The sequence below is a fragment of the Lampris incognitus genome, chromosome 6 (assembly GCF_029633865.1).
Source record: "Lampris incognitus isolate fLamInc1 chromosome 6, fLamInc1.hap2, whole genome shotgun sequence".
NCBI classification, from domain to species: domain Eukaryota; kingdom Metazoa; phylum Chordata; class Actinopteri; order Lampriformes; family Lampridae; genus Lampris; species Lampris incognitus.
This window is the reverse complement of record NC_079216.1, coordinates 12,642,803-12,667,480: the sequence shown is the minus strand read 5'-3', so window position 1 is coordinate 12,667,480 and position 24,678 is coordinate 12,642,803. Positions and strand designations below refer to the sequence as shown.

General features: G+C 44.8%; 2 protein-coding genes across 2 annotated transcripts in view; one reads left to right on the top strand and one right to left on the bottom strand.

Moving 5' to 3' along the window:
- LOC130114448 (cadherin EGF LAG seven-pass G-type receptor 1-like) overlaps positions 1 to 15,949 on the top strand; it is a 94,919-nt gene extending 78,970 nt beyond the window's left edge. The window contains exons 24-34 of the mRNA XM_056282330.1: positions 1,432 to 1,632; positions 3,665 to 3,839; positions 4,857 to 4,969; positions 5,077 to 5,156; positions 5,422 to 5,548; positions 5,845 to 5,970; positions 7,013 to 7,140; positions 8,460 to 8,566; positions 12,132 to 12,269; positions 13,356 to 13,589; positions 15,627 to 15,949. Of these exons, the coding sequence (XP_056138305.1) occupies positions 1,432 to 1,632; positions 3,665 to 3,839; positions 4,857 to 4,969; positions 5,077 to 5,156; positions 5,422 to 5,548; positions 5,845 to 5,970; positions 7,013 to 7,140; positions 8,460 to 8,566; positions 12,132 to 12,269; positions 13,356 to 13,589; positions 15,627 to 15,949 (1,752 nt within the window). The remainder of the gene's footprint in view (positions 1 to 1,431; positions 1,633 to 3,664; positions 3,840 to 4,856; positions 4,970 to 5,076; positions 5,157 to 5,421; positions 5,549 to 5,844; positions 5,971 to 7,012; positions 7,141 to 8,459; positions 8,567 to 12,131; positions 12,270 to 13,355; positions 13,590 to 15,626) is intronic.
- Positions 15,950 to 22,236: 6,287 nt separating this feature from the next.
- LOC130114673 (gamma-crystallin M3-like) lies at positions 22,237 to 23,256 on the bottom strand. Its single transcript, XM_056282536.1, has 3 exons — positions 23,215 to 23,256; positions 22,851 to 23,093; positions 22,237 to 22,515 (listed from the first exon to the last, which is right to left on the bottom strand). The coding sequence occupies exons 1-3, from the start codon at positions 23,245 to 23,247 to the stop codon at positions 22,237 to 22,239; spliced, it is 555 nt and encodes a 184-aa protein (XP_056138511.1). The 5' UTR covers positions 23,248 to 23,256.
- Positions 23,257 to 24,678: the final 1,422 nt, after the last annotated feature.

The following is a 24,678-nucleotide window of genomic DNA, read 5'->3' as shown; positions in this document are numbered from 1 at the left end:
TAGAAGAGTTTGAATCCCTCTCCGATGCTCCTGGCCTTACTCCCCTTCCACCTGGTCTCTTGCACACAGTATATCTACCTTCCTTCTCTGCATCATATCAGCCAGCTCTCTCTCTTTACCAGACATAGTGCCGACATTCAAAGTTCTGACTCTCACCTCCACACTCCTACCCTTCCTCCTCTTCCGCTGTCTCTGGACTTGTCTTCCCCCCTCTCTTTCTCCTTTGCCCAACAGTAGCATAGTTTCCACTGGCACCCTGCTGCCAACAGTACTGGTGGCGGTCGTTGGTAACCTAGGCCTTGACCGATCCGGTACGGAAATCTGATTTATGATCTGCATATTTGATTTGGCAAAGGTTTTATGTCAGATGCCCTTCCTGACGCAACCCTCCCCTTTTATCTGGGCTTGGGACCGGCACTAAGAATGTACTGGCTTGTGCATCCCCAGTGGCTGGGTTGGTCTAGGCTACTAAATAAACAGACAAATTGTTCCAAATGATGTTCTTTATAGCAGCAAAACAAGTAACCTATCATGAAAGACATGACCTCTGTCTCTCCCCTTCTCTCTTGCACGCACGCACGCACACACACACACACACACACACACACACACACACACACACACACACACACACACACACACACACACACACACACACACACACACAAGCTAGCCTGTTCTTTCTGACTAAAAAAAGAGTCTTGGCGGTGTAAGTGAAAGCTATGGATACCACTTAGGGAAAAAACTCTTACTCATTGGTGAAGCCTCAGCACTCTAAAACACATGCACTGACCAAAACCACAGATGCAAATTGATGATAAAGCTGCTTGCGTGTGTGCATGTGTGTGTGTTTGACAAAGAGAGAATGACAGAGACGGGGGGGAAGAGAAGGTGGACTAGTAATGCACTGCCTAGTCCATTGCATGCAATGTTTTTGTAAGTTATTTATAACTTACACAGAACATTGCTTTGACAGTTTCTACCCGCCCGAATTCGTGATATTTTCTAGTAAGCTTACCCCAACCCGCCCAAGCTGCGGTTCGACCCATGCATCACGACAGCCCATGCTTTTGACAGTCTGCCGTGAAACTATTTTGTCTTGTTTTTACTTACCTGACTATGTCTATTAATTGTACTTCGAGTGCATTGATGTCCAACTTCATGTGAAGTAGACCTATTGGAGTAACATAGAACTGTCAAGGGACCTCCTGCGGGTATACAACTTTTATGGATTTCAAATAATCGGAGAGCTGGATCAGACCTACCCGCTTTAAAATGAAAGTTGATGGGCAGGTAGGGTCAGTGTCTTATTTAAAGGAAGTGAAGATGGACATCACTGGGTGTTGCAGAGATTTAACCTGCCAACTTTCTTTCCTACTTAACTAACAATCAGATCAAGCTGCTGTTAAGATCCCTTTTTTCTTTCACCAGCATGGTGAGGTCCTTCCACTGAAGCTCATCACCTATACTACAGTCTCAGCCTCACTGGTGGCCCTCCTCATCACCTTTCTTCTTCTGGCCATACTCCGAAAGCTACGCTCCAACCTGCACAGCATTCACAAGAACATGGTGGCCTCCATCTTCCTCTCGGAGCTGGTCTTCCTCATTGGAATCAACCAAACTGAGAATGCGGTGAGAGTACATCCCAATCACACGGTCCAGTTTTAATTCGCACACATGTTGCCATTATGTGACTCCAGTGCATGTGTTGTAGTACTAAAGAGGCTTTGGGATATCAAAGCTGGAGGACAGGGCTGAAGGTTTGCAGTTTGTGCTACAATGCTTTCCGTTTTATAAGGTTGTAAGCAGCATCCTAAAGGAGCTCTGCTTTTCTCATTGTATTTCCGACCTCCCATGTTGAACACGATAATCATGAGTCTTCAGTCCATAAATGAATGCTTTGTGATATGTTATCAGCTTAGTCTCATCTCATGTAACTACTGAATATCTCATTCAGTTTCCCCAGACATGTTTTTGTGGTCGATGTAGAAGCCAGCACCATATATTTTCCAGGTTACAAGTCTGTTTCTCCAGCAACCACTGCCATCCATGTCATCAGTGTCTGTTTTCTTTTCCAATTGTACATCTACATCAAGTCAGGATCCTTCATCACTTCAACGGGGCAGGCAAAATATCAGAACTTAACAACCACCTTAGGGGTTATTATTATTATTATTATTATTATTATTATTATTATTTTGGGTTTCATCCATTGAATAATGATGATTGATTGTCCTCGGGCACAACTGCTTATTAGCCAAGACACAGAGGAGGCATGCTCATTGGGCTGGTTTTAAAGCCAACAAGGGATTTCAAAAAGAGTTTCTTTTCTTTCATCTGCGTACACCTGAGGCGAAGACGATAAAGTGAAGCGTGGTAACACAGAGATGTGGTGAGATAATTTCCCCTGTAAGCCCCAGTAAAGGGAGCCAAAACCTGAACAGCATCAGAATTGAGTCTCGGCTGTTCTGTCAGGTTCCGCAGGCATGACCGAAAACTGTAAGGTAGTGACAAATCACAGTCGTCGTTGAGACACAGTATTTGCAAAAAGATTGCAAAAAAAAAAAAATCTTCCCACACTGCTTCTGGTGTGGGAAGATAGCAGCGCGAATTCACGTTTGCAGCGGCCTCGCCCAGTACCAGTATGGGAAGATGGCAGCGCGAACTTAAACGTTTGCAGTGGCCTCACCCAGTACCATCCATGCAGTGTGTTTGTCCACGGCTGCGTCTAAGTTTGTGTGTTCATTTGATGGCTGGGAAAGCTGGCACTGGATTGGTTGGGGGGGGGGGGGGACTGGCCTGCTGCGTCCTGTGGGCCCAGGGACCCACGGCCCTGCCTGGAGCTGCGCCCAAGGACGAAACGGCAGTTCCGATAACGCCGAGGGCGGTCTGACAGGACGCGGAAGCGGGGCAGGCTAAGCTAACTGCTAGCCCATGCAGACCGGCAGTTCCGATAACACCGAGGGCGGTATGGCGGCGGCCTCGCCTAGCATTGACTGTGTTTTTGGTGTCGTCGTATGGAGTGCGGGGAGGTGTGTCAAAGGTGTTTGGCTGGGAGAGCTGGTGTTGGATCGGCTAAAAGAGCTTGGTCTGCTGCATCCGGTGGGCCCGGGGACCACGGACCTGCCTTGAACTGTGCTCAAGGAGAAAACACCGAGGGTGGCCTAACAGGATGCGGCAGCGGGGCAGGCTAAACTAACTGGCGTTCGCTCTCTTGGACAGTAATTTTTTTTTTTTTTTTGGTATGTTGGATATATCTTTTTTGTCATTGTGTTGCACTGCTGTAAGCTGGGGGAAATGATATCTCGTTTCATGTGCACAGGTGCATGGAATGAAATGTCAAATAAATGTTCCTGATTCCTGATGTCGTCGTAATAGTACCAACAAAATCAAACCAAGCTCTGAATTATATTTGTAGATTTTAATCTACAGCCTCAGTCTGTAATCCAGAATGAGACAAACCAGGGTAAACCTCATAAGGCCAGAGACATCCTTTCATTAGGAAATTACAAATATGTGGGATTTTAATACAAACACTCAACAAATAGGACCTTCTGAGCAAAAGCATCATCCAATAAAAAAACAATTACCGGTGTATTTAACACTAAGAAAGTTGTATTTAACAGAACTCCGACTTACTCCATCCTCGCTCTGTGTGTCTCAGTTTATTTGTACAGTGGTGGCCATCCTGCTCCACTACTCTTACATGTGCACGTTCGCCTGGATGTTCGTGGAGGGCCTCCACATCTACCGCATGCTGACCGAGATCCGCAACATCAACCAGGGACACATGAGGTTCTACTACGCTATTGGCTGGGGCATCCCCGCCATCATCACCGGTGAGACGAGAGCACACAAACATGCTTTCACACAATGTGGATGTAAAAACAGTGCGACACCAAGAATCTGGGCATGTATGCCGAACTGTGTTGGTATACGTGCATAAACACACACTCGCACACAGAAGGCTGTACATTTCCAGACTCCAGCACACACAAAGTGAGCGGATATAGATAAATGCAGAGAAAAATATCACTCTGTTAGCATGCACATGCTAATACACAAGCAAAGGGACTACTTAAATGCAAAATGAATCACTTTGCTCACACATGCATGCACACAACCACAATGCAAACACAATGCTCACAGGACACGCACAGATACCGGCAAATACACAGGTCACATTCACGAATCGCTGAGAACATCTTCTGTGTCTGCTCCTCCTTTGTCCATGTGGAGTTTGTGGCATAGAGGCTATTTCTGCAACCAAGTCAATCCGCTGCCCCCCCCCCCACACACACACACAAACACACACACAAACCCCTTTCCGACAAGCGACAGAATGATGAAGATAGGATCCTCTCTCTGCTGCTTTCTGTTATGCTGTTTTTGTCATGATAGCAGATTACTCTGCATCGGGTGCACTTTGCATAGCAGCAATACGCTTGGCAGGTAACAGACCTCTGACCAGCCAAATCAAGACTGAAGTGCAATATTGAATTTGGGTTTCCTGTGTAAGGAATAGGAAATATCTGGAAATGCTTGGCATAAAGATTCTGTGAAAGTACAGGAAGTCAAAATCAATATGCACATGCATATACATTTAATTTATCTAGTTGTTGAATCACTGTCATTTAATGTACATTGTGATATGTGTTGTTGTGAAGAGCAATGGTGAGCTGTAGGGTGGTATGGGGGCAGGGTGGGCTTGTGGGTTGAGATCCTGGTTGTTTATTAGGGATTATTTATGAACATTTATGTTCGTCTGGAACCGAACGTGCAGTTAGAGGATAGAAACAGAAAAGGGATGAGATATGTGAACGTCTAACGACTCCTGATCGCTCTTCCTCTCCTAGGTCTAGCGGTGGGCTTGGACCCTCAGGGCTATGGAAACCCAGACTTCTGCTGGTTGTCTGTCCATGATACCCTCATCTGGAGCATCGCAGGACCCATAGCCATCATAGTTATGGTGTGTGTGTGTGTGTGTGTGTGTGGGGGGGGTACTTTGTACTATGGTCATTAAGTGATGAAGGTGCGTAATTTACCCCCCCCCTCTTTCTCTTTATTTCCTTTCAGGTTAACATTGCCATATTCTTCCTGGCAGCCAAAGCCTCCTGTGGCAAAAGACATTGGACATTTGAGAAGTCAGGAGCCATGTGAGTCACTGGAGAAATAGCAAATCAATCTTTCCATTTCACACATGATGTTTACAGTGTGCTGTGGAATGGGTCACTATTGTGAATTCAATGTTATTATAAAACCATGGGTCCCTCCTCCTCCTCCTCTCTCCTCTCCTCTTCTCTTCTCTTCTTGCTTCATCTCTCCTCTTCTCTGATGTCCTCTGCCCCCCCCCCCTTTTCTGCGTTACTCACCTCTCTTCTAATTTCCTTTCCTCTCATGTCCTCCTCTGTCTTCCTCCAGCTCGGCCCTGCGGTTGGCCTTCCTCCTTTTGCTGCTCCTTTGCGCCACCTGGCTGTTGGGGCTCATGGCAGTCAACAGTGATGTCATCTCCTTCCACTACCTCTTCGCCATCTTCAGCTGCCTTCAGGTAACAAATCAAACCTGCCCGAGTAAGACACTTTTGTACACAGCGCAGTCATGTTCCGGATGTGCCGATTTTTCCTATAATGCATTGCTACCTGTTCTTTCCTGGTTTCTAACTCTCGTGGTATTGAGGGAGCTAGCAGTCTCTGTTGTTCTCTATTGTATTGTGCATTTATGTATATACAATATATATGTACATATACAATCCAATACAAAGTTTTCATTCAGTAATTGGTACATCATGATATGTTGTCCTAGCCCTGTAAGACTCATGCTGTCCTTCTCCTTGCCTCTCTCCAGGGCATATGTATTTTCCTTTTTCACTGTATCTTCAATAAAGAGGTGAGAAGTAACTTGAAGGATATCTTCACTGGGAAAAAGTCAATCAAAGAGGAACTCAGCTTTGCCCAGGCTACCATGCTAACTGTAAGTGGCATTTATAATAAAAGAATAACTATTATCATTATTATCAACATCATCATCATCATCATTACAATGGTTCACAGGTTCCTAATGGAAATAATGATGATGGCAATACAGAAATAAACACTTTTTTATTAACGGTCTGTCTGTCTGTCAATGCTGCTAGATGGGCTGGTGCACTTAAATCCAACAGTCATTATTAATGTTATTACCTGCAGCTTTGTTTACCCTGCTATGCTAACACCACAGAGTACCAAGGCCAGCCTGCCATGTTTTTAACCTTTACATGGTTTTTAACCTGAAGATTTTAACCTGAATTATTCTGTAATGCCATTAAAACACTGTTCTCCAGCTATGTGAAAATGAAGCATTTCCTTCCAACCAAACACTCAACCACCTGATTTCAACGCCATCTAGAGAAAATGGAAATAACCAGTGAAACTGGGTGTTGAAGTGATTGGTAAGATTGAAAGCCCGTGTACACATGCCTCCCTCAGTGGCATTTTGTTGAAGACCACTGACAAAGAATGGCCCTAACATTTTAACTAACACTCTTGTCCTGGTTCAGTAGCATAAGAGAGCAGTTACATTGCATTCATACACTCTTGATAGTAAGTCACTCTGTCTGTTTCTCTCTGTCTGTCTGTCTGTCTGTCTGTCTGTCTGTCTGTCTGTCTGTCTGTCTGTCTGTCTGTCTCACTCTCTTGCTCTCTCTCTTTCTCTCTCTCTCTCTCTCTCTCTGTCTGTCTGTCTGTCTGTCTGTCTGTCTGTCTGTCTGTCTGTCTCACTCTCTTGCTCTCTCTCTTTCTCTCTCTCTCTCTCTCTCTCTCTCTGTCTGTCTGTCTGTCTGTCTGTCTGTCTGTCTGTCTGTCTGTCTGTCTGTCTGTCTGTCTCTCTGTCTGTCTGTCTGTCTGTCTGTCTGTCTGACTCTGTCTCTCTCTCTGTCTGTCTGTCTCTCTCTCTCTCTGTCTATCTGTCTGTCTGTCTGTCTGTCTGTCTCTGCCTCTCTCTCTGTCTGTCTGTCTGTCTCTCTCTCTCTTGACAGCGTTCACTTAACGGTAAGCACTCCTTCACAGAAGATGACGGCCTGTATCGAACCACCATAGGAGAGTCCACCGCTTCTATGAACAGTACTGTCAGGTCAGCCAGGAGCCACAGCAGCAGCCAAGCAAGGCAAGTTACAAATCAGCTTTCTTTTGTTTTTATTTTTTCTTCCTTTCTTTATCCTTTAGTCACACAAAAAGAAACACGTTTGTCTTTACAACCTGTGGTGAGTTGATCAGTGAGGGAACACACAAACACACACAACTAGGGCTGTTGGAACAAATTTCTATATTCGAATATATTTCGAATATTGAAAATATTAATACTAATCGAATGCTAGAATTGCCATTCGATTGTGTAATTTTTTTTATATATATATATGTAAATGTGTTGGCTAACATTAGCGAATCTCGCTCTTCCCGCCTGCCTACCCATGTGAAATGCTTTTGATGTGTCATGACCAATCAAGTTTGAGTCTGAATCACAATATCATTAAACGCGCGCAATACCATTAACGTCACTATCACAGAAATGGCGGAAAGAGAGGACACAACGGAGATCACCACTCCTGACCATTTGAAAAGCGAAATTTGTCTCTTCAGTCTCATTCTCCTTAGGACTCCTCTCAAGGTCTCCTAAATATCTGGGGGAGTAGGGGTGTTCCTTAGCCTTGAGAAAGTTGATAAATAGCTTTTATTCAAACCTGGACTCGACCTGGACTTTCTGAAAGTTCATTCGTCTTTCTAGACGTTTTGAGTGGTTGGAATGCCCTCTAGTGGACAGAGTGTACTTAATAACCACATTCTGATACTGTAGACATTGACATAAGCCTGTAATAGGCTAAATTAGAGCTTTAAAAAATCGAATATATTCGAATATTAAAAATGAAAATGCATAGAAATTCGAATATGATTATACAGGAAGACTGACAGCCCTAGTGAGCACTAGTGTCATAGACTTCACACACTCGGAAAGACGTGCATGTTAAGTAGGCACATATGTATGAAGCACAACTTTGTAGCTGCTGCTCCCAGCCTGCTCAACGTGACAGTAAAGTGACATGGTTCAAATTCCATGTGCTTCTTTTCCCTGGTTACACGGTTATAATATACATCCGATCTGTGTGTCACGTCGAAATTGGGTGACTTGTTCCGGGTGGTCTAAACTAAGCTATAGACTTAAGAGTGTATACTTACACAAACAAGCAAGACAGCACAAGGCTTCCTGTTTGTTTAGATAGTGAACCTAAATCTTTTACACCTGGAAACAAAAGGCTTTCTGTCACACTTGAAACTTGCTTATTGTTCATGTTGCCCAGCTTAATTTTCTACAGATTCTTTTAAAAAAAAAAAAAAAATTTGCGAGGGCCTGCAGTGACGTTACGGTACATCGGTTCAGTGTGACGCCAACGTTTCATGATGAAAAAATATCTGTTGTTCTCTGCACAGGGATGACTCGGGACACAAGTGCACCACCTCGTCCGGCTCCGCTAAAAAGAATTACCGTGGAGACGGAGACTCTTCCATTTTCCTCCGCAAGCGCTCCAAACGAGAAGGTGAGTGTTGTGGCAATTATTTAATTTCTCTCTGGCATCAAGACAAAAATCTCTTACAGTATTGCCACACTTTAATATGTTCATGAACAGATGCACTAAGCACAGATACTTAAGTGCACACTGATCAGTATAGTAGTCTCTCTTAAGAGGCTAAGCTAACTGCTAGCCCATGCAGACCGGCAGTTCCAACAGTCATCCTGGCTGGCGTTCGTTCTCTTGGACAGTGATTTTGTTGTTGCTTACTTTGGATATATGTGTTCTTACTTTGGATATATGTGTTCTTAGTTTGGATATATGTGTTCTTAGTTTGGATATAGGTGTTCTTAGTTTGGATATGTGTGTTCTTAGTTTGGATATATGTGTTCTTAGTTTGGATATAGGTGCTCTTAGTTTGGATATATGTGTTCTTAGTTTGGATATATGTGTTCTTAGTTTGGATATATGCGTTCTTAGTTTGGATATAGGTGTTCTTAGTTTGGATACGTGTTCTTAGTTTGGATATAGGTGTTCTTAGTTTGGATATATGTGTTATTAGTTTGGATATAGGTGTTCTTAGTTTGGATATATGTGTTCTTAGTTTGGATATAGGTGTTCTTAGTTTGGATATATGTGTTCTTAGTTTGGATATAGGTGTTCTTAGTTTGGATATGTGTGTTCTTAGTTTGGATATAGGTGTTCTTAGTTTGAATATATGTGTTCTTAGTTTGGATATATGTGTTCTTAGTTTGGATATATGTGTTCTTAGTTTGGATATAAGTGTTCTTAGTTTGGATATAGGTGTTCTTAGTTTGGATATAGGTGTTCTTAGTTTGGATATAAGTGTTCTTAGTTTGGATATAGGTGTTCTTAGTTTGGATATAGGTGTTCTTAGTTTGGATATATGTGTTCTTAGTTTGGATATAGGTGTTCTTAGTTTGGATATAGGTGTTCTTAGTTTGGATATAGGTGTTCTTAGTTTGGATATATATGTTCTTAGTTTGGATACGTGTTCTTAGTTTCCCAGATAACATCCGGATGTGGGCCACTTCAGGCAATGATGCGGCCCTGATGGCCTTCTTCTGGCCCTGACAAAATGGATGTGAGCCTGAAGTGGCCCACATGTATAATAGCAAATATGGCCCAAATATGCCAAATCAAATGTGAGTCTTTTGGCAAAGATGCGGTGCTCTCAGCAACATGTAATCTGGACATGACCCTGAAGTGGCCCATGTGGTAAATGGTGAATATGGCCCAAATATCACAAAACAAATATGGGCCACCTTTGGCAAAGATGTGGCACATGCGGCATTGCTATGGCTTGGTTCTGGCCCAGATCTGGCAAACAGGAGCAGACCGCCCAAGTGCCATCATTCCACGCGGTGTGTGGGACGGATGAATTGTTGGGTGTGGGACGGGTCCGGGCCACAGCAATTTTGCTATCTGGGGTTGGATGTATGTGTTGTTGTAGTTTTTGGATATGTGTTCTTGTCTTTGTGTTGCACTGCTGGGGGAAACAATATGTTGTTTCATTTCATGTATGCAATTACATGAAGTGAAATGACAGTGTTCCTGATTATAGGGCAGTTGTCTGTTCTCCTCCTTATCTCAAGTTTTCCAGCTCACATCCCACCAAGGCTATTTCTCCAATTACTGTGTACAGACTTTGCTACACACAGTCAGCTTCTCATACCTTCCTCTGCTATCAACCAACAGTTAACAATAGGCCTTTATTTGTTCACTTGGAGAAGACACCTTATAAGACTGCCTTTGTTCTGTCACACATGAACTTTAAGCATCTATCTAGACTAAAGTTAAACATGGTATAGATCATACACGGTCAAATATTACAAGTAAGTAAACATCATATATGAATTGCCCTCACAATCCCCCCTCCCCCCTTTTTGATTACTTTTAATCAACAACAAACCGTCTAGATAAAACATCAGATGAAATCATGACAATGGGGAACATCTTACCTCCCACAGAACAACTATGAGGCTTGTCTGTGAGCTGTAAGCCAGCTGAGATGCATCAGATTTACATCAGCACACTCCATATAAACTCAGAACTCCGGACTAGAAATGAGTAAAAGACTCGATAAGTTACCTGCACTAATCTGAACAGACACGTTCTGAAAAACCCAGTGTTGACATTTGGGAAAAACTTATACGAATGCTCAAAATCCACCTAAAAAATACAACATAGTCCCCAGTAATCTTAATCAGTGATTAATGATAAAATAATAAATGGGAGATATTAAAAGTAAGCAAACATCATATATGAATTGCCCTCACAATGAGTAGCGGCATGCTCCACCAGAACCCATCGAGGTGATTTCTCGCCGTTTGGGGCACCTTTCAAGCAACGAAGATTTATTTTCTTTGGGTGGTCAGTCATTTGCTGGTCAAAGCTCTCAGTTTAGAATGATTAAATTTACATTTTAAACATTTATATAATGCTCTTGTCCAGGGTGCCTCACAATGAGAGCGACAGTAATAACAAGTTTCTTTCTACAGCCGGCTGGGACAGTTTGTTCATTGTACACGGGGTCGTTGACAGATGGACGAACACATGGGATGACCAGACCGCTTCAGTCTTATTGCCCGACAGAAACGTTCACACGTCAAGGAACACAGTCGTCTTACTTTATATTTTCTACCACGACTCAAACGGTTTCTCTGCGGACTTTCCGGTCGGCTCGTCTTCAGATGTGACTCTGGCCCTAGCATCTGTCGTCCCAGTTTCTCCAGAGGGGAAATGTAGAGACTTATATAGACTGAACTGATTTAATTCTGTTGTTTATTTAACGAGGGACCATGCACACAATACATGCGATTCAAAGTGAAGAGATGCTGCTCATTTCCATCTGCAGTGCTTGGTCAGGCAGAGTTAAGAAATAATATGCAATGTAAGATGCATCATAGAAATTATGATATAACGCATTAAAAGCATAAATTCACTACTACTAATGGTTTCGGCTTTTTCCGTTAGGGGTCGCCACAGCAGATCACCTGTTTCCATCTCTTCCTGTTGTCTCACCACATCCATAAACCTCCTCTTTGGCCTTCCTCTTCCCTGACAGCTCCATATTCACAAATTTACAAAAAAATAAAATTTCAATTTCAATAAATTCCTGCCCAATCCCTGCTCTCCCTTGCAAATTTACGACACATTTGCAAGAATTGCCAGTAACTACTGCAACACGGCTGTTAACCCCCTGCGGGTGTGTTGCTGATGTGACAGAGCCACTTCAGGCTCTCCGTCTCCAGCCAACACACACCACAACCACACACCGATACCGCAATCACCAACGCTACAAGCAACTACCGGTAGTATGGAGGTCAAAGGTCAAATGTCTCTTCTTTTCCACAGTAGCTTTCTATCATACATGATCCTTCTATGGTCACAGGGATATGCCACATCTATTGTCAGGCTCTTTGGCCTCGTGATCTTTGCCCTCCTGCATTTCCGGCTGCATGTAATGTTTGTAATCAGGGAATCTAAGCCTCGTTTTGTAAGGGCCTCTGCGTAAGGGCCACGGGTCTAAGATCAAACAGTAAAGCACGCGTTGTGTCTGCGGTTACAGAGTCGGACTCGGACAGCGAGCTGTCCCTGGATGAGCGAAGCAGTTCCTACGCGTCGTCTTCAGACAGCGAGGATGACAGAGTCCGCCGGAAACACAGGTGGAACAACGAGAGACAGCCGAAGTTCAGCACACCTCTGGGTATGGCAGTTACTCCATCTGATGCCGACTCCGCTGTAGCATGTGCAGACCGTAGTCATAGGCTGAGTGTTGTGACTGTACATAGCATCATCTACTCAAAACAATATTCATAGATCAGCATATATCCAGTTATAAGTGCTGTATTCTCGAATGTGAATGCTGCAGAGACCCTCTGTTTACACATTTTCTGACTTGTAAATGTCTGACTTTCTTCATGCAAAGTTCACAGAACAAACCTTTTGTTGCCCAGATCATTTTACTTTATTTAAACATTTAGAAATGATATATAGTGTATATAGTAATGTTGCATTCTGCATGTTTCATGGGAGCGACCCTCTAAGTCGAATTCCTTGGATGTGTACACTTTGTTGGTTTATAAAACATTGTGATTCTGATAAATATTATTGTTTAGGGGGGAGGAGATTTGGGTTATACTGGACTTGGTAAGAGCATTACATATTTTACCCATATGCACACACACACACACACACACACACACACACACACACACACACACACACACACACACACACACACACACACATACATACATAAAGAGCAAATAGCTGTGTCATTAATTCAGTACTGGGCGGCACGGTGGCGCAGTGGTTAGCGCGGTCGCCTCACGGCAAGAAGGTCCTGGGTTCGAGCCCCGGGGTAGTCCAACCTTGGGGATCGTCCCGGGTTGTCCTCTGTGTGGAGTTTGCATGTTCTCCCCATGTCTGTGTGGGTTTCCTCCGAGTGCTCCAGTTTCCTCCCACAGTCCAAAGACATGTAGGTCAGGTGAATCAGCTGTAAATTGTCTCTAGATGTGAATGTGTGTGTGTGTGTGTGTGTGTGGGCCCTTTCATGGCCTGGCGGCCTGCCCAGGGTGTTTCCCCGCCTGCTACCCAGTGACTGCTGGGATAGGCTCCAGCATCCCGTGACCCCGGTTGGGATAAGCGGCTTGGCTAATGGATGGATGGATTGATTCAGTGCTGTCAGAGATGCAGTAAAATGCAGACATAACCAAGTCGTGATTAATTCACACACTGCTTTGCCTGCAAAGCACGTTTTGACATAGACCAACTTCTTGTCCCGTTAAAGTCGATGTGGTGGCCAATCACATGAAGCCTTACTGGCCGGTGGAACTTCCGACTGCCAGCGAGAGCGAGGAGCCCTGCAGGGTGGAGACACTGCGCGTGGAGACCAAGGTCAACGTGGAGCTACATGGAGACAACAAGCTGACCAGCGAGTCTCTGTCTGAGAACAGCGGCGGGGGGACAGACCGAGCCCCTCCTAGCTCTCCTGACAGTAACCAGCAACCCGAGAAAAGAAGAGGTGAGAGAGAGCAGGTCGTCCTGACGGGTTTCTTTATAAAAAAAAAGCCTCATGAAGGCTCAGTGGGACGGGGCGCCTTGTCGTTGTGAAGTTGTAAATCAGGATCAAGCGCTCACCATCTTCTCTTCCTGTCCAATCTTCCCTGTCTTGCTGAACTGTGTGCTGGGGTAATATGGCAGAAATGCCTCAAAAGGGCGTCCGGGTTGCATAGCATTCTATTCCATTGCCTACCAACATGGGGATCGCCAGTTCGAATCCCCGTGTTACCTCCGGCTTGGTCGGGCGTCCCTACAGACACAATTGGCCGTGTCTGCTGGAGGGAAGCCGGATGTGGGTATGTGTCCCGGTTGCTGCACTAGCGCCTCCTCTGGTCTGTCAGGGCGCCTGTTCAGGGGGGAGGGGGAACTGGGGGGAATAGTGTAATCTTCCCACGCGCTGTGTCCCCCTGGTGAAACTCCTCACTGTCAGGTGAAAAGAAGCGGCTGGTGAACCGACATGTATGGGAGGAGGCATGTGGCAGTCTGCAGCCCTCCCCACATCGGCAGAGGGGGTGGCGCAGCGACCGGGACAGCTCACAAAATAGGGTAATTGGTCAAGTACAATTGGGGAGAAAAAAGGGGAACCCCCCCCCCAAAATCATCTCTAAAAACACCTCAGAGTTGTTACGGTGTCTTATAGCATTACCTTTAAGGCTGAAAAGCAGTTTCCAAATCATTTTCAAGTTTCTCAGATTTCTTTTTCAGAAAAAAAACAACTATGAAGTGCTCATGCTTCACATTTCGATCCAGAATGTCGACCCTATTTGAGAATGTCCCCTAATCATGTAAACATGTAACAACCCCCCCCCCCCCAGATGTAGCAGTGCGTTGGTCTCATTGTGACTGTCATGTGTCATGTGATCGAAGGTATCTCAACCTCACAGTCTTGGCATCTCCGGTATGTTTTGCATGGACCAAATTGTCCCGTACGCTTCAGACAGTAGAGAATGGCAATAATGTCCCCTTCCCCGTATCGCTCACTGGGCATCAGGCTGAAACTGCTGCGAATTACAGCTTTGGATATTTTTTAGGAGCTTTGCGTGTAAGTGTTTGTGTATTTCGCACTGGAAAAGGAGGTTGGGCCTCAAATATGGGATTCTCATTGGCGTACTAAACCCAAAATCCGTGAGCATATTCCAAAAAAATATGAAAATGTAGCACATTTCAAATTTTCAAGTCAAGGAGGACAAAGCGCTCACATTTCACTTGTTTATTTGGGTCACTTCAAAATAATAATTAAAAAAAACAAAAAACGCTTACATGTTTTGGCAGAGTCTTCATCAGAGCGATGAATTAAATAGGTTCAGTTCGGTAGTATAAGGGCAGTGTTAATACACAGCTGGGAGTTGTTGGGAATTGGACCCAATTATTTAGGAACCAGGCACACTCTGCCCTTGTGTACTACCGAACTGAACCTGTATAATTCAACGCCCTGATGAAGACTCTGCGCCGAAACATGTTTTTCCTTTGTGATGCGAGCCAAATAAACAAGTGAAGTATGAGTATTTTGCCCTCCTTGACTAGAAAAGTTGAGATGTGCTACTTTTTCCACATTTTTTTGGAATATGTTTGTGTATTTTATATATGATGATCAGTGGTGCAGTGGCACAGTGGTTAGCACGGTCGCTTCACAGCAAGAAGGTCCTGGGTTCGAACCCAGGGGTAGTCCAACCTTGGGGTCATCCCGGGTCGTCCTCTGTGTGGAGTTTGCATGTTCTCCCCGTGTCTGTGTGGGTTTCCTCCGGGTGCTCCGGTTTCCTCCCGCAGTCCAAAGACATGCAGGTCAGGTCAATCCGCCATACTAAATTGTCCCTAGGTGTGAAGGTGTGTGAGTGTGTCGGCCCTGCGATGGACAGCCGGCCTGTCCAGGGTGTCTCCCCGTCTGCTGCCCAATGACTGCTGGGATAGGCTTCAGCGTCCCGACTTCGGATAAGCGGCTTGGATAATGGATGGATAGATACTATGTGATGATGTTAATTTTCTGTTTTCGTTGCTCTAGGGATTCTGAAGAACACGATAAGCTGCCCTCCTCCTGTAGCCGACAAGAATATGAAAAACCGCCTGAGAGAGAAACTGAGTGACTACGACTCCCCCACCATCTCCCCCTCCACCCCTGTCCCCCCCTCTCCCTCAAACAGAGGCCTGCGTCCAGTCGCCGGGGGGAACGGGGTTCTTATCAAACTACCCCCTCGTCCCCCAGTGCCTCCCCGCCCCCCGCTGTCCCCCCGACAGCAGCACAATGGAGTCACCATGGTGACCACGATGCTGACAACAACATTGGTGAACGGGACTGACGAGGGCCACAACTCGGATTCAGAGTGAGTGTCTCTAATACAGAAATATAGACTGGTAGTCTGATCCAGACTAGAAAAAGTGTATGTGTGTGTGTGTGTGTGTGTGTGTGCGCAGTATTTGGTTTTTCTAATTTTCAATATTTTTGACTATGTCTATGCACATATTATCTGTTTAAGACACTATATTGGTACATACATGTATGTACACTTTACATTTTATGCAAACTCGTACAAAGATGTTATGTTAATATTTTTCTTCAGTAAATTGAACAAACTAGTATGTTCAGTAATATGGTATTATGTTTTATCAATGCTAACAGTGTTGAACATTTAGGCTTATTTCATTATAGGCATTTTCTTAATTAATTCTTTTTTTTAATTAATTAATTATTTGAGTTATTCTGTGGGCCATTGTTGATCCTAGATGAGATGTTATTCTGCAGCAAATTGACGGTGTGAGGTTATTCTGTATTAGATTTAGATTAATGATGCTAAAGGTTGGCCGTTTCCTTCATTATAAATCATGCTGTGTTTTACCCAAATAACCTCCCTCTTTTATCCCCAAGTGGCAGCAATGAAACATCTATCTAAGCCGGAGCGAGTCCAAGACGCGGCCGTCCGGTGAAGGGAGGGACGCCCCCTGCAGGGCCTCTGCCATGCAGAGCAACTTGAAGCTTCAAAGATGGCTTCTTTCATGCTGGACATTGAGTCCCTTAAAGACTGACGGAGATTAGGAGGAAACAAAAAAAAGTTGAAAAAGGGAGGAAAAGAAGTGACTTAACACCTTGGGGTAGAGCACGTTTATAGTGGAGGATTCGTGAGACGGGGCACATGTTCACAGGACGACAGCAGCTCACATCTGTAATGCCCGCCTGGGTAGTGGACCAGAGGCTGAAAATCAGCAGTTTGACATAGAGGAACAGTAAACTCCTGCTAAGCACTCTGTCTGTCCTCTGCAGGACGTCCTCCGGCACTGTCGCTTTCGTAATGGTGGGTTGACACATCTGACCCAAGGTGACTGGCAGCAGCACTCATGTCTTATTGAACGTCTGTGGGGTTGTTACTAACAGTTGAGTTGGGACATCGCCACCAAGTTGGCAGAAAGACAATGAAGTGAAAGATTTCATCTTCATCGCCCCTCCTCCCCCTTCACTCTGGGGAGCTTTTAAGTTTAAAACGAGACTAAAACTAGAAATGACTTACAAAGATGTCTTCATGTTCCACTCACCCGTCAACGTGGTGGTTTGTTCCAAGTTACCATTAGTAACAACCCCCCTCCGAACGTTCTGTGTTGGGTATCAAACAAGGGCTGCAAACTGTGGCTTTTTGCCCCCACATGTGGACGGCAAGAGCATCTGAAATTAAATATTTTGGCGTTAATAATTTCAGATTTCCGTGAAAAATGAGCCATGACTGAAAGACCAAGTGCCCATCATCAGCTCATGCTGATGACGACTACATCCAGTAAGGGACATAAATGTCTCACTGCAAAAAAACAAAAATCAAAAGTAACTTTTTTGCCTTTGTACTGAAAGTGTGAATATGTTGTATTTTGCCAACTTGTATAGGAGAAAACTAATTTTTATACTGTGTAGTATGACTTGTAATATGTAAGTAGTGAATATTTTCCATCACAGGTTTGTCAGTGACATGGTCATTTCATGTTGTTCTTTGATTTTAAGTGTAAATGGTTGTGCAGGTCGTTCACTCCCAGTATTCATCTGCTGACAGGGTATTTCATGGTTGTTATGGGGTAAGATCTTGGTTCGTTGCCTGTGGTTCCAGTAAACTGTGTTAATCCGGAGAAGTGAAAAAGTATTGATGGATTCCCACTAGCGCTGCATACTGTATTGTGCATTTATCATTTCCGCAATACGAAATTGCACAACATGCACATCGCAAAAGACGGCGGTATGTGACTTTGATTCGGCATAAGTTTAGCAATTACATGCCTTGCTGCATATGCAAATATACACCGATCAGCCAAAACATTAAAACCACAGACAGGTAAGTGAATAACATGGATTATCTCGTTACAGTGGCGCCTGTCAAGGGTTGGGATATATTAGGCAGCAAGTGAACAGTCAGTTCTTGAAGTTGATGTGTTGGAAGCAGGGAAAATGGGCAAGCGTAAGGATCTGATTGACTTTGACAAGGGCCAAATTGTGATGGCTAGACAACTGGGTCAGAGCATCTCCAAAACGGCAGGTCTTGTAGGGTGTTACTGGTATGCAGTGGTCAGTACCTACCAAAAGTGGTCCAAGGAAGGGCAACTGGTGAACATGTGATGGGGTCATGGGCGCCTAAGGCTAACTGGGGAGTGTGGGGAGTGAAGGCTAGCCCATCTGGTCTGACCCCACAAAGAGCTACTGCAGCTCAATTGCTGAAAAAGTTCATGCTGGCTATGATAGACAGGTGTCAGAACACACAGTGCATCACAATTTACTGTGTATGGGGCCGCGTAGCCACAGATCGGTCACAGTGCCCATGATGACCCCTGTCCACCGCTGAAAGCCCCTACAAGGGGCATGTGAGTGTCAGAACTGGACCATGGAGCAATGGAAGAAGGTGGCGTGGTCTGATGAATCACGTTTTCTTTTGCATCATGTGGATGGCCGGGTGTGTGTCGTTTACCAGGGGAAGAGATGGCACCAGGATGCACCATGGGAAGAAGGCAAGCCGGCGGAGGCAATGTGATGCTCTGGGCCATGTTCTGCCGGGAAACCTTGGGTCCTGGCATTCATGTGGGTGTTACTTTGACACATACCACCTACCTGAACATTGTCACAGACCAGGTACACCCGTCATGGCAACGGTATTCCCTGATGGCAGTGGCCTCTTTCAGCAGGATAACGCCCCCTGCCACACTGCAAAAACTGTTCAGGAATGGTTTGAGGAACATGACAAAGAGTTCAAGGTGTTGCCTTGACCTCCAAATTCCCCATCTCTCAATCCAATCGAGCATCTGTGGGATGTGCTGGAAAAACAAGTCCGATCCGTGGAGACCCCACCTCACAACTTGCAGGACATAACCGACCTGCTGCTAACGCCTTGGTGCCAGATACCAGAGGACACCTTCAGAGGTCCTTGTGGAGTCCCTGCCTCTACGGGTCAGAGCTGTTTTGGTGGTGGCACAAAGGGGACCTACACAATATTAGGCAGGTGATTTTAATGTTTTGGCTGATCTGTGTATTTGGCCAATCAGACGGAGCCCTGGCCATAAGGCGCCGGCTGATTGGTTGGAGGTTAGTGTCGTCCTAAGCAAGACGAGTGCAGGCCAAAACGTGAGCGATGGAGACAAACTCATTGCTGAGAAGAATGGCATGTCAGTCGTGTGGCAGTATTGCTCCTTCGAGAGACGTGACGTGTTGCCAACACAGGTAGTTGTCGTTACACATTAGAACCGTGTACGCTTTCATATCTTTTAGTTATCGCAAGTCATCAGCATCGCAATATTCAGCAGTCTCACCGCATATCACACAGCCCTGACTCCCAGGTAAAGGACGGCACATCCACACAGAGACATGTTGGACCGACGGCTGAGCAAAGCCAGGGAGTTTTCCCTCTTCCCAAAACTGTCTCCAGTGTGGCCACATGAAGGGAGTTACCACTTTGAGATGAAAGTCAGATGGCAGCTGAGAAAATCGCCAAATGCACTGAAATTCAGAACCTAACACGTTGACTGCAAGTTTTACGTGACGCTCACGCGAAGTAGTACAAACATCACAAAATCTGTGAAACGTCTACAGTATGTAAAAAAAAAAAACCCCAACTTTTTATCTTTCCCGTTTTCAGTTTCTGTTTTTACAACAGCGTTGTACACTACCATATGTGATTGTACTTTTTTTATACAGAGAGACTTTCTTATCTACCGGATGGAGGCCTTTACTCGTTTCGTCGTCTTCCACTTAATCCCAGAATTCAGTGGACCAGCACAATACAGGGCCGGTTCAGTGAGGAAGCTCGAGACCATTCAGTATTATTGCTAGAAAAAAGACGTCAGTATTCACGTAATTATAATTAAAATTATTTTTTTTGGATGCCCCCCCCCCTTTTTTTCTCCCAAGTGTACTTTGCCAATTACCCCACTCTTACGAGCCGTCCCGGTCGCTGCTCCACTCCCTCAGACTACCACATGCCTCCTCCGACGCAGGTTGAGTCGCCAGCCGCTTCTTTTCACCTGACAGTGAGGAGTTTCGCCAGGGCGCCCCGACCGACCAGAGGAGGCGCTGGTGAAGCGATCAGGACACGGCGCTGGACTAGGCCGCATACTCACATCCGGCTTCCTATCCGCAGTCATGGCCAATTGCGTCTGTAGGGATGCCCGACCAAGCCGGAGGTAACACGAGGATTCGAACCGGCGATCCCCGTGTTGGTAGGCAATGCAATAGACCGCCACGCTACCCGGACGCCCCTATAATTCAAATTTCAAGACTGTGCCTTTCATACAAGAGAAAGCGGGGACCACTACCGGTTTTAAGTATTAGTTTGAGGGTGAGTAGTTGATCCGGCCCTAGTGAAGAGCTTTCTACATGTGAAAACCAGTTCTGCACACTGGCTCGTACTTGCAACAGGCCTTGAGGTTAAAGCAGGTCAGGGTTTACGTTTTCCTCTGAGGAAGCGTGGGGGTGCTGAGGTTCGTTCATGAGTTTTATACACCGCCTGCTCTTCTCCCACAGCACGCCGGTGTCCACACAACCTACTTCTGCATTTCCAGAGAACAGCTTGTAATGACGTCTCTGCACCAGTCGTTTGGTCACGTGAACTGTCTCCATGCTGATCTTTGTTCCATGGTTTACAATGAGTCGGTTCACTATGAAGTTTTTTTTGTTTTTGTTTTTGTTTTGTTTTTGTGCGTGTCTTAGACACTGGATTCATCGATGTAACATATTTGTATTTATTTGTTTTGTTTTGTTTTTTTGTTTTTTTTTGTGAAAAAACACTGGAAGCCAGACATTGCAGTTGTAAAATAAACTACTTTTGGATTTATGTTGTTCATAAAAAGTTGGCCGTTGTCTCTGGTGTCCGCACAGCACGGTGAATCAGGAACGCTCAATGTCATTTCCCCGGCCCATAGTAGTGCAACACAAAGACAAAAACACAAACTAGAAGAACACACAAATCCAAACTAACACATATATCAAAACTAAACAAACAAACAAACAAAAAATCCCTGTCCAGAGAACGAACGCCAGCCAGGATGACTGTCGGAACTGCCGGCCTGCATCGGCTAGCAGTTAGCTTAGCCTGCCCCGCTTACGTCCTGTCAGACCGCCCCCCGGTGTTTCTTCTTCGGGCGCAGCTCCGGGCGGGGCCGTGGTCCATGGGCCCACCGGAGACGGCAGACCAGGCTCCTTCAGCCGATCCAACGCCAGCTCTCCCAGCCAGACACCCTCGACACACCTCCTCAAACTCCACACGACGACACTACAAACACCACAGTCAACGCTAGGCGAGGCCGCCGCCAGACCGCCCTCAGTGTTAGCGGAACTGCCGGTCTGCCTGGGCTAGCAGTTAGCTTAGCCTGCCCCGCGTCCGCATCCTCGTGAGACCACCGTCGGTATGACCTGTTCTTCTTCTCTACCCAGCTCCAGGCAGGGCCGTGGTCCCTGGGCCCACAGGATGCAGCAGACCAAGCTCTCCCAGGAGTCCCAGCCGATCCAGCGCCAGCCGTCCCGGCCATCAAACGAAGACACAAACTTAGACGCAGACACTGCGTGGACGGTACTGGGTAGGCCTCCGCAAATGTGAATTCGCGCCGCCATCCTCCCAAACTTAGCAGATTTTAGGTTTTTACCCTGTGTGTGTGTGTGTCCTTACCGACGCTGGGCACTGTAGATGTAGGGGCCCTTCTCAGGTTTAGCATAGCTGTGAACTCGCCATTGCCGTCCGATGTTACAGCTTGTCCTGAGAAATTGATAAAAGCCCAAAATTAAATTGATTGATGGTATCAATGAAAGGGTTAGCAGATAACTCCTGTAGTTCTGTGATATTCCTTTTACAGAACAGATCCTCTAGATTACAGACCTAGACTGACCAACTACAGGTCATAGTTTTCCCTCCAATATTATTTGAATATTGTTTTGAAGATAAACCCCATCATTTGCTATTTGCACATACCAACACAGAATGTGTTCATTTTTGTGTTGATAAAGAATTGCACATGTCCTGCCTCTGTCGGTACACACATGTTGGAAACAACCCTTTTTCTGAATGTGGTTGGAAAAAACATAATAGGGCAGTATAAATAAGCAAAAACGCATAGTCATCAAGTCATGAGTTAAATTTTATTGAGAACTATTGATGGAAACTGATTCAGTAGCAGGACTCCAGGATGCGCCTCATGCTCATGAACCTCATGTTGCCCATTCCCATGTTCATGAAGTTCCTGTACTCGCCGGGCCTCAGGTACACCATCCTGCCTCTGTACTGGGGCTGCTCGTACATCAGCCAGTGGCCCTCCATCACATTGCAGGACATGCAGTTGGACATGCGGAAGCGGTCCATGATGTTGTCGCAGTCATCCACCAGCTCGCTCATCAGGCCTCCGAAGTTCTCCTTCTCATAGATCTTCATCCTGAAGGATCCCCTGTGCTGTAATTTGAGACAAATGTTTACAGATTTAGCTTGCCGCTGCTGTTGAGAGACTGCAATCACGGCTGACAGTGACATTTGAGAAGTTGGGTATACTATTCAGTAGGTGGGTAGATTACTGAGGAGAATATGGGTATGCTCTCCGATAAAGGCCATTGGCTATTAGGCTGATAGGTGGGTGTACCCCGAATTAACAGAAAAAGAGGTGGTTATCCTCTGTATACCCTGTCTATACTCTCCACTACACCAGTGATTGTAATCCACTGCTGAGGTAATGAATGTCACCGTAACGAGGTGGAATTTCTGACGGAGGAATTCGGTCCTTGAAAGCGTACCATGGGGATCATGCGGCAGGACCTCATGCAGTCACTCATGCCCATCATGCTCATGTGGTCGGAGTACTCGCCCCTCCTCAAGAAGAACTGGTTACCCATGAAGTGGGTGCGGTCGTAGACCACGAAGCAGCCCCGCTCCACCCTGCAGGAGTGGCACCTGCTCAGGAAGGAGGACATGTCGGCACAGTCGCTGTTGCACTCATAGGAGCGACCCTGGAAGTTCCTGTCCTCGTAGAAGATGATCTGACAAAAAAAGAGAACACATATACACACTGATCAGAATTGTCCTGTAGAAAGTCGTTGTTTAAAATGTTTAGACAGTGTTAGAATCTGTCACTGCATAGAAATAAAAAGTGAAACTTACCTTGCTACTCATGTTCATGTCGGTGGAGGACATTTTGTCTGTTGTTGCTGTTGGCCTGTGCAGGTGTGCTGCTGCTACTGCTGTTGGTGGTGAACTGCCTTCCTACCTGGCTAAAGCCTTCTCTTTTATAGCACCTGACCAGCAGAGGCTCCATTGTCCCAAAATGCCCTGAGCCAGCAACAACCTATAGAAGGCCATAGAGCGGTGAGAGTTTGTGCATATTTCCAGGGACTAGCTGCTTGAAAAGGGCCCCGATAGGCACCTCTCTTCAACCAGCGTCACAAAAAGCACCATTTGAAAGGGTTAACAATGAACACAGGGACCAAAGGCTCTCTGTGTGAAGTCCAATATGACGACCGCATTACTCCAACTTAAAAGATGTTGAGTAGTTGATTTCTAAACACAAACATATTTCACAGTTTCGTTCATTTCAAAGAGAGTTTTTGTCCCCTTTGTGTTTCCTCATTCATTATCATATCATATATCATGTCATATCCAGTTATACGTTAAGCCCAGTATATTCTATGTATACATACAGTTAGCGCTTGAATAGGTAAGCTTGTGGATGGAGAAATGTTTCATATCTTCATTATACTGTAGCTCAAAATATGAGGTTCAAGTTCACAACATAAATGTTATTTCGAACATATATATATATATATATATATATATATATATATAAAAAGGATATCTATCTATCTATCTATCTATCTATCTATCTATCTATATAGATATCTATAGATCTATATATATATATATATATATAGCTTTTTTTTCTTCTTCCGGAAACCATCAATGGTGTTGATAGAAGTGCTCAACTAACAAAGAGTGGAATATCATTAAAGATGTAGGAAAACATTTTTTTTAACATACATAGCAGACAGCCTTTTCTTTGTTGAATCACAATTGAATCACATTAGCAGCTGATGAGTGCGCGATGCACGAAACAAGCTTGTACCGCTATGTATTAAAAGTTTTCCTACACACACACACACACATTTTATATATATATATATATATATATATATATATATATATGTAGAGAGAGAGAGAGAGAGAGAGAGAGAGAGAGATAGAGAGAGAGAGAGAGAGAGATAGATAGATAGATATAGATATAGATATGTAGTATATTCTGTGAATTACTGTTTTTTTAAAGTGCGGTTGAAATACAATGTAAAAACAAAACAAACAAAAAATGTGAAAAAGACTTCATCAAATCCAAAAACATTGTAAAGATAGAATAGATTTACTCCCCTCCTTCACTTAAAATACACCATTACAATTCTTTTTACAATCTCTAATCATGACTTTTTAAATTCTTTTTTCAATTTCCATCCTTTCTTTCTTTTTTTTTTACTTCATTCTTTCTGTATATCGTCACATCACTGACATTCTGTTAGTCTTTGTACATTTATTACTACTCTTCCTCTAGTCTTTAGGATTCAGTCATAACCTTGGGAGGGT

Bases quoted from the DNA above. Each gene is read 5' to 3' on its own strand.
- LOC130114673 (XM_056282536.1), bottom strand. From the start codon at position 23,247: ATGTCCTCCACCGACATGAACATGAGTAGCAAG. The intron at 23,094-23,214 runs GTAAGTTTCACT...TTTTTTTGTCAG, and splicing joins ACATGAACATGAGTAGCAAG to ATCATCTTCTACGAGGACAG. The intron at 22,516-22,850 runs GTACGCTTTCAA...CTCAAATTACAG, and splicing joins CCTGCCGCATGATCCCCATG to CACAGGGGATCCTTCAGGAT.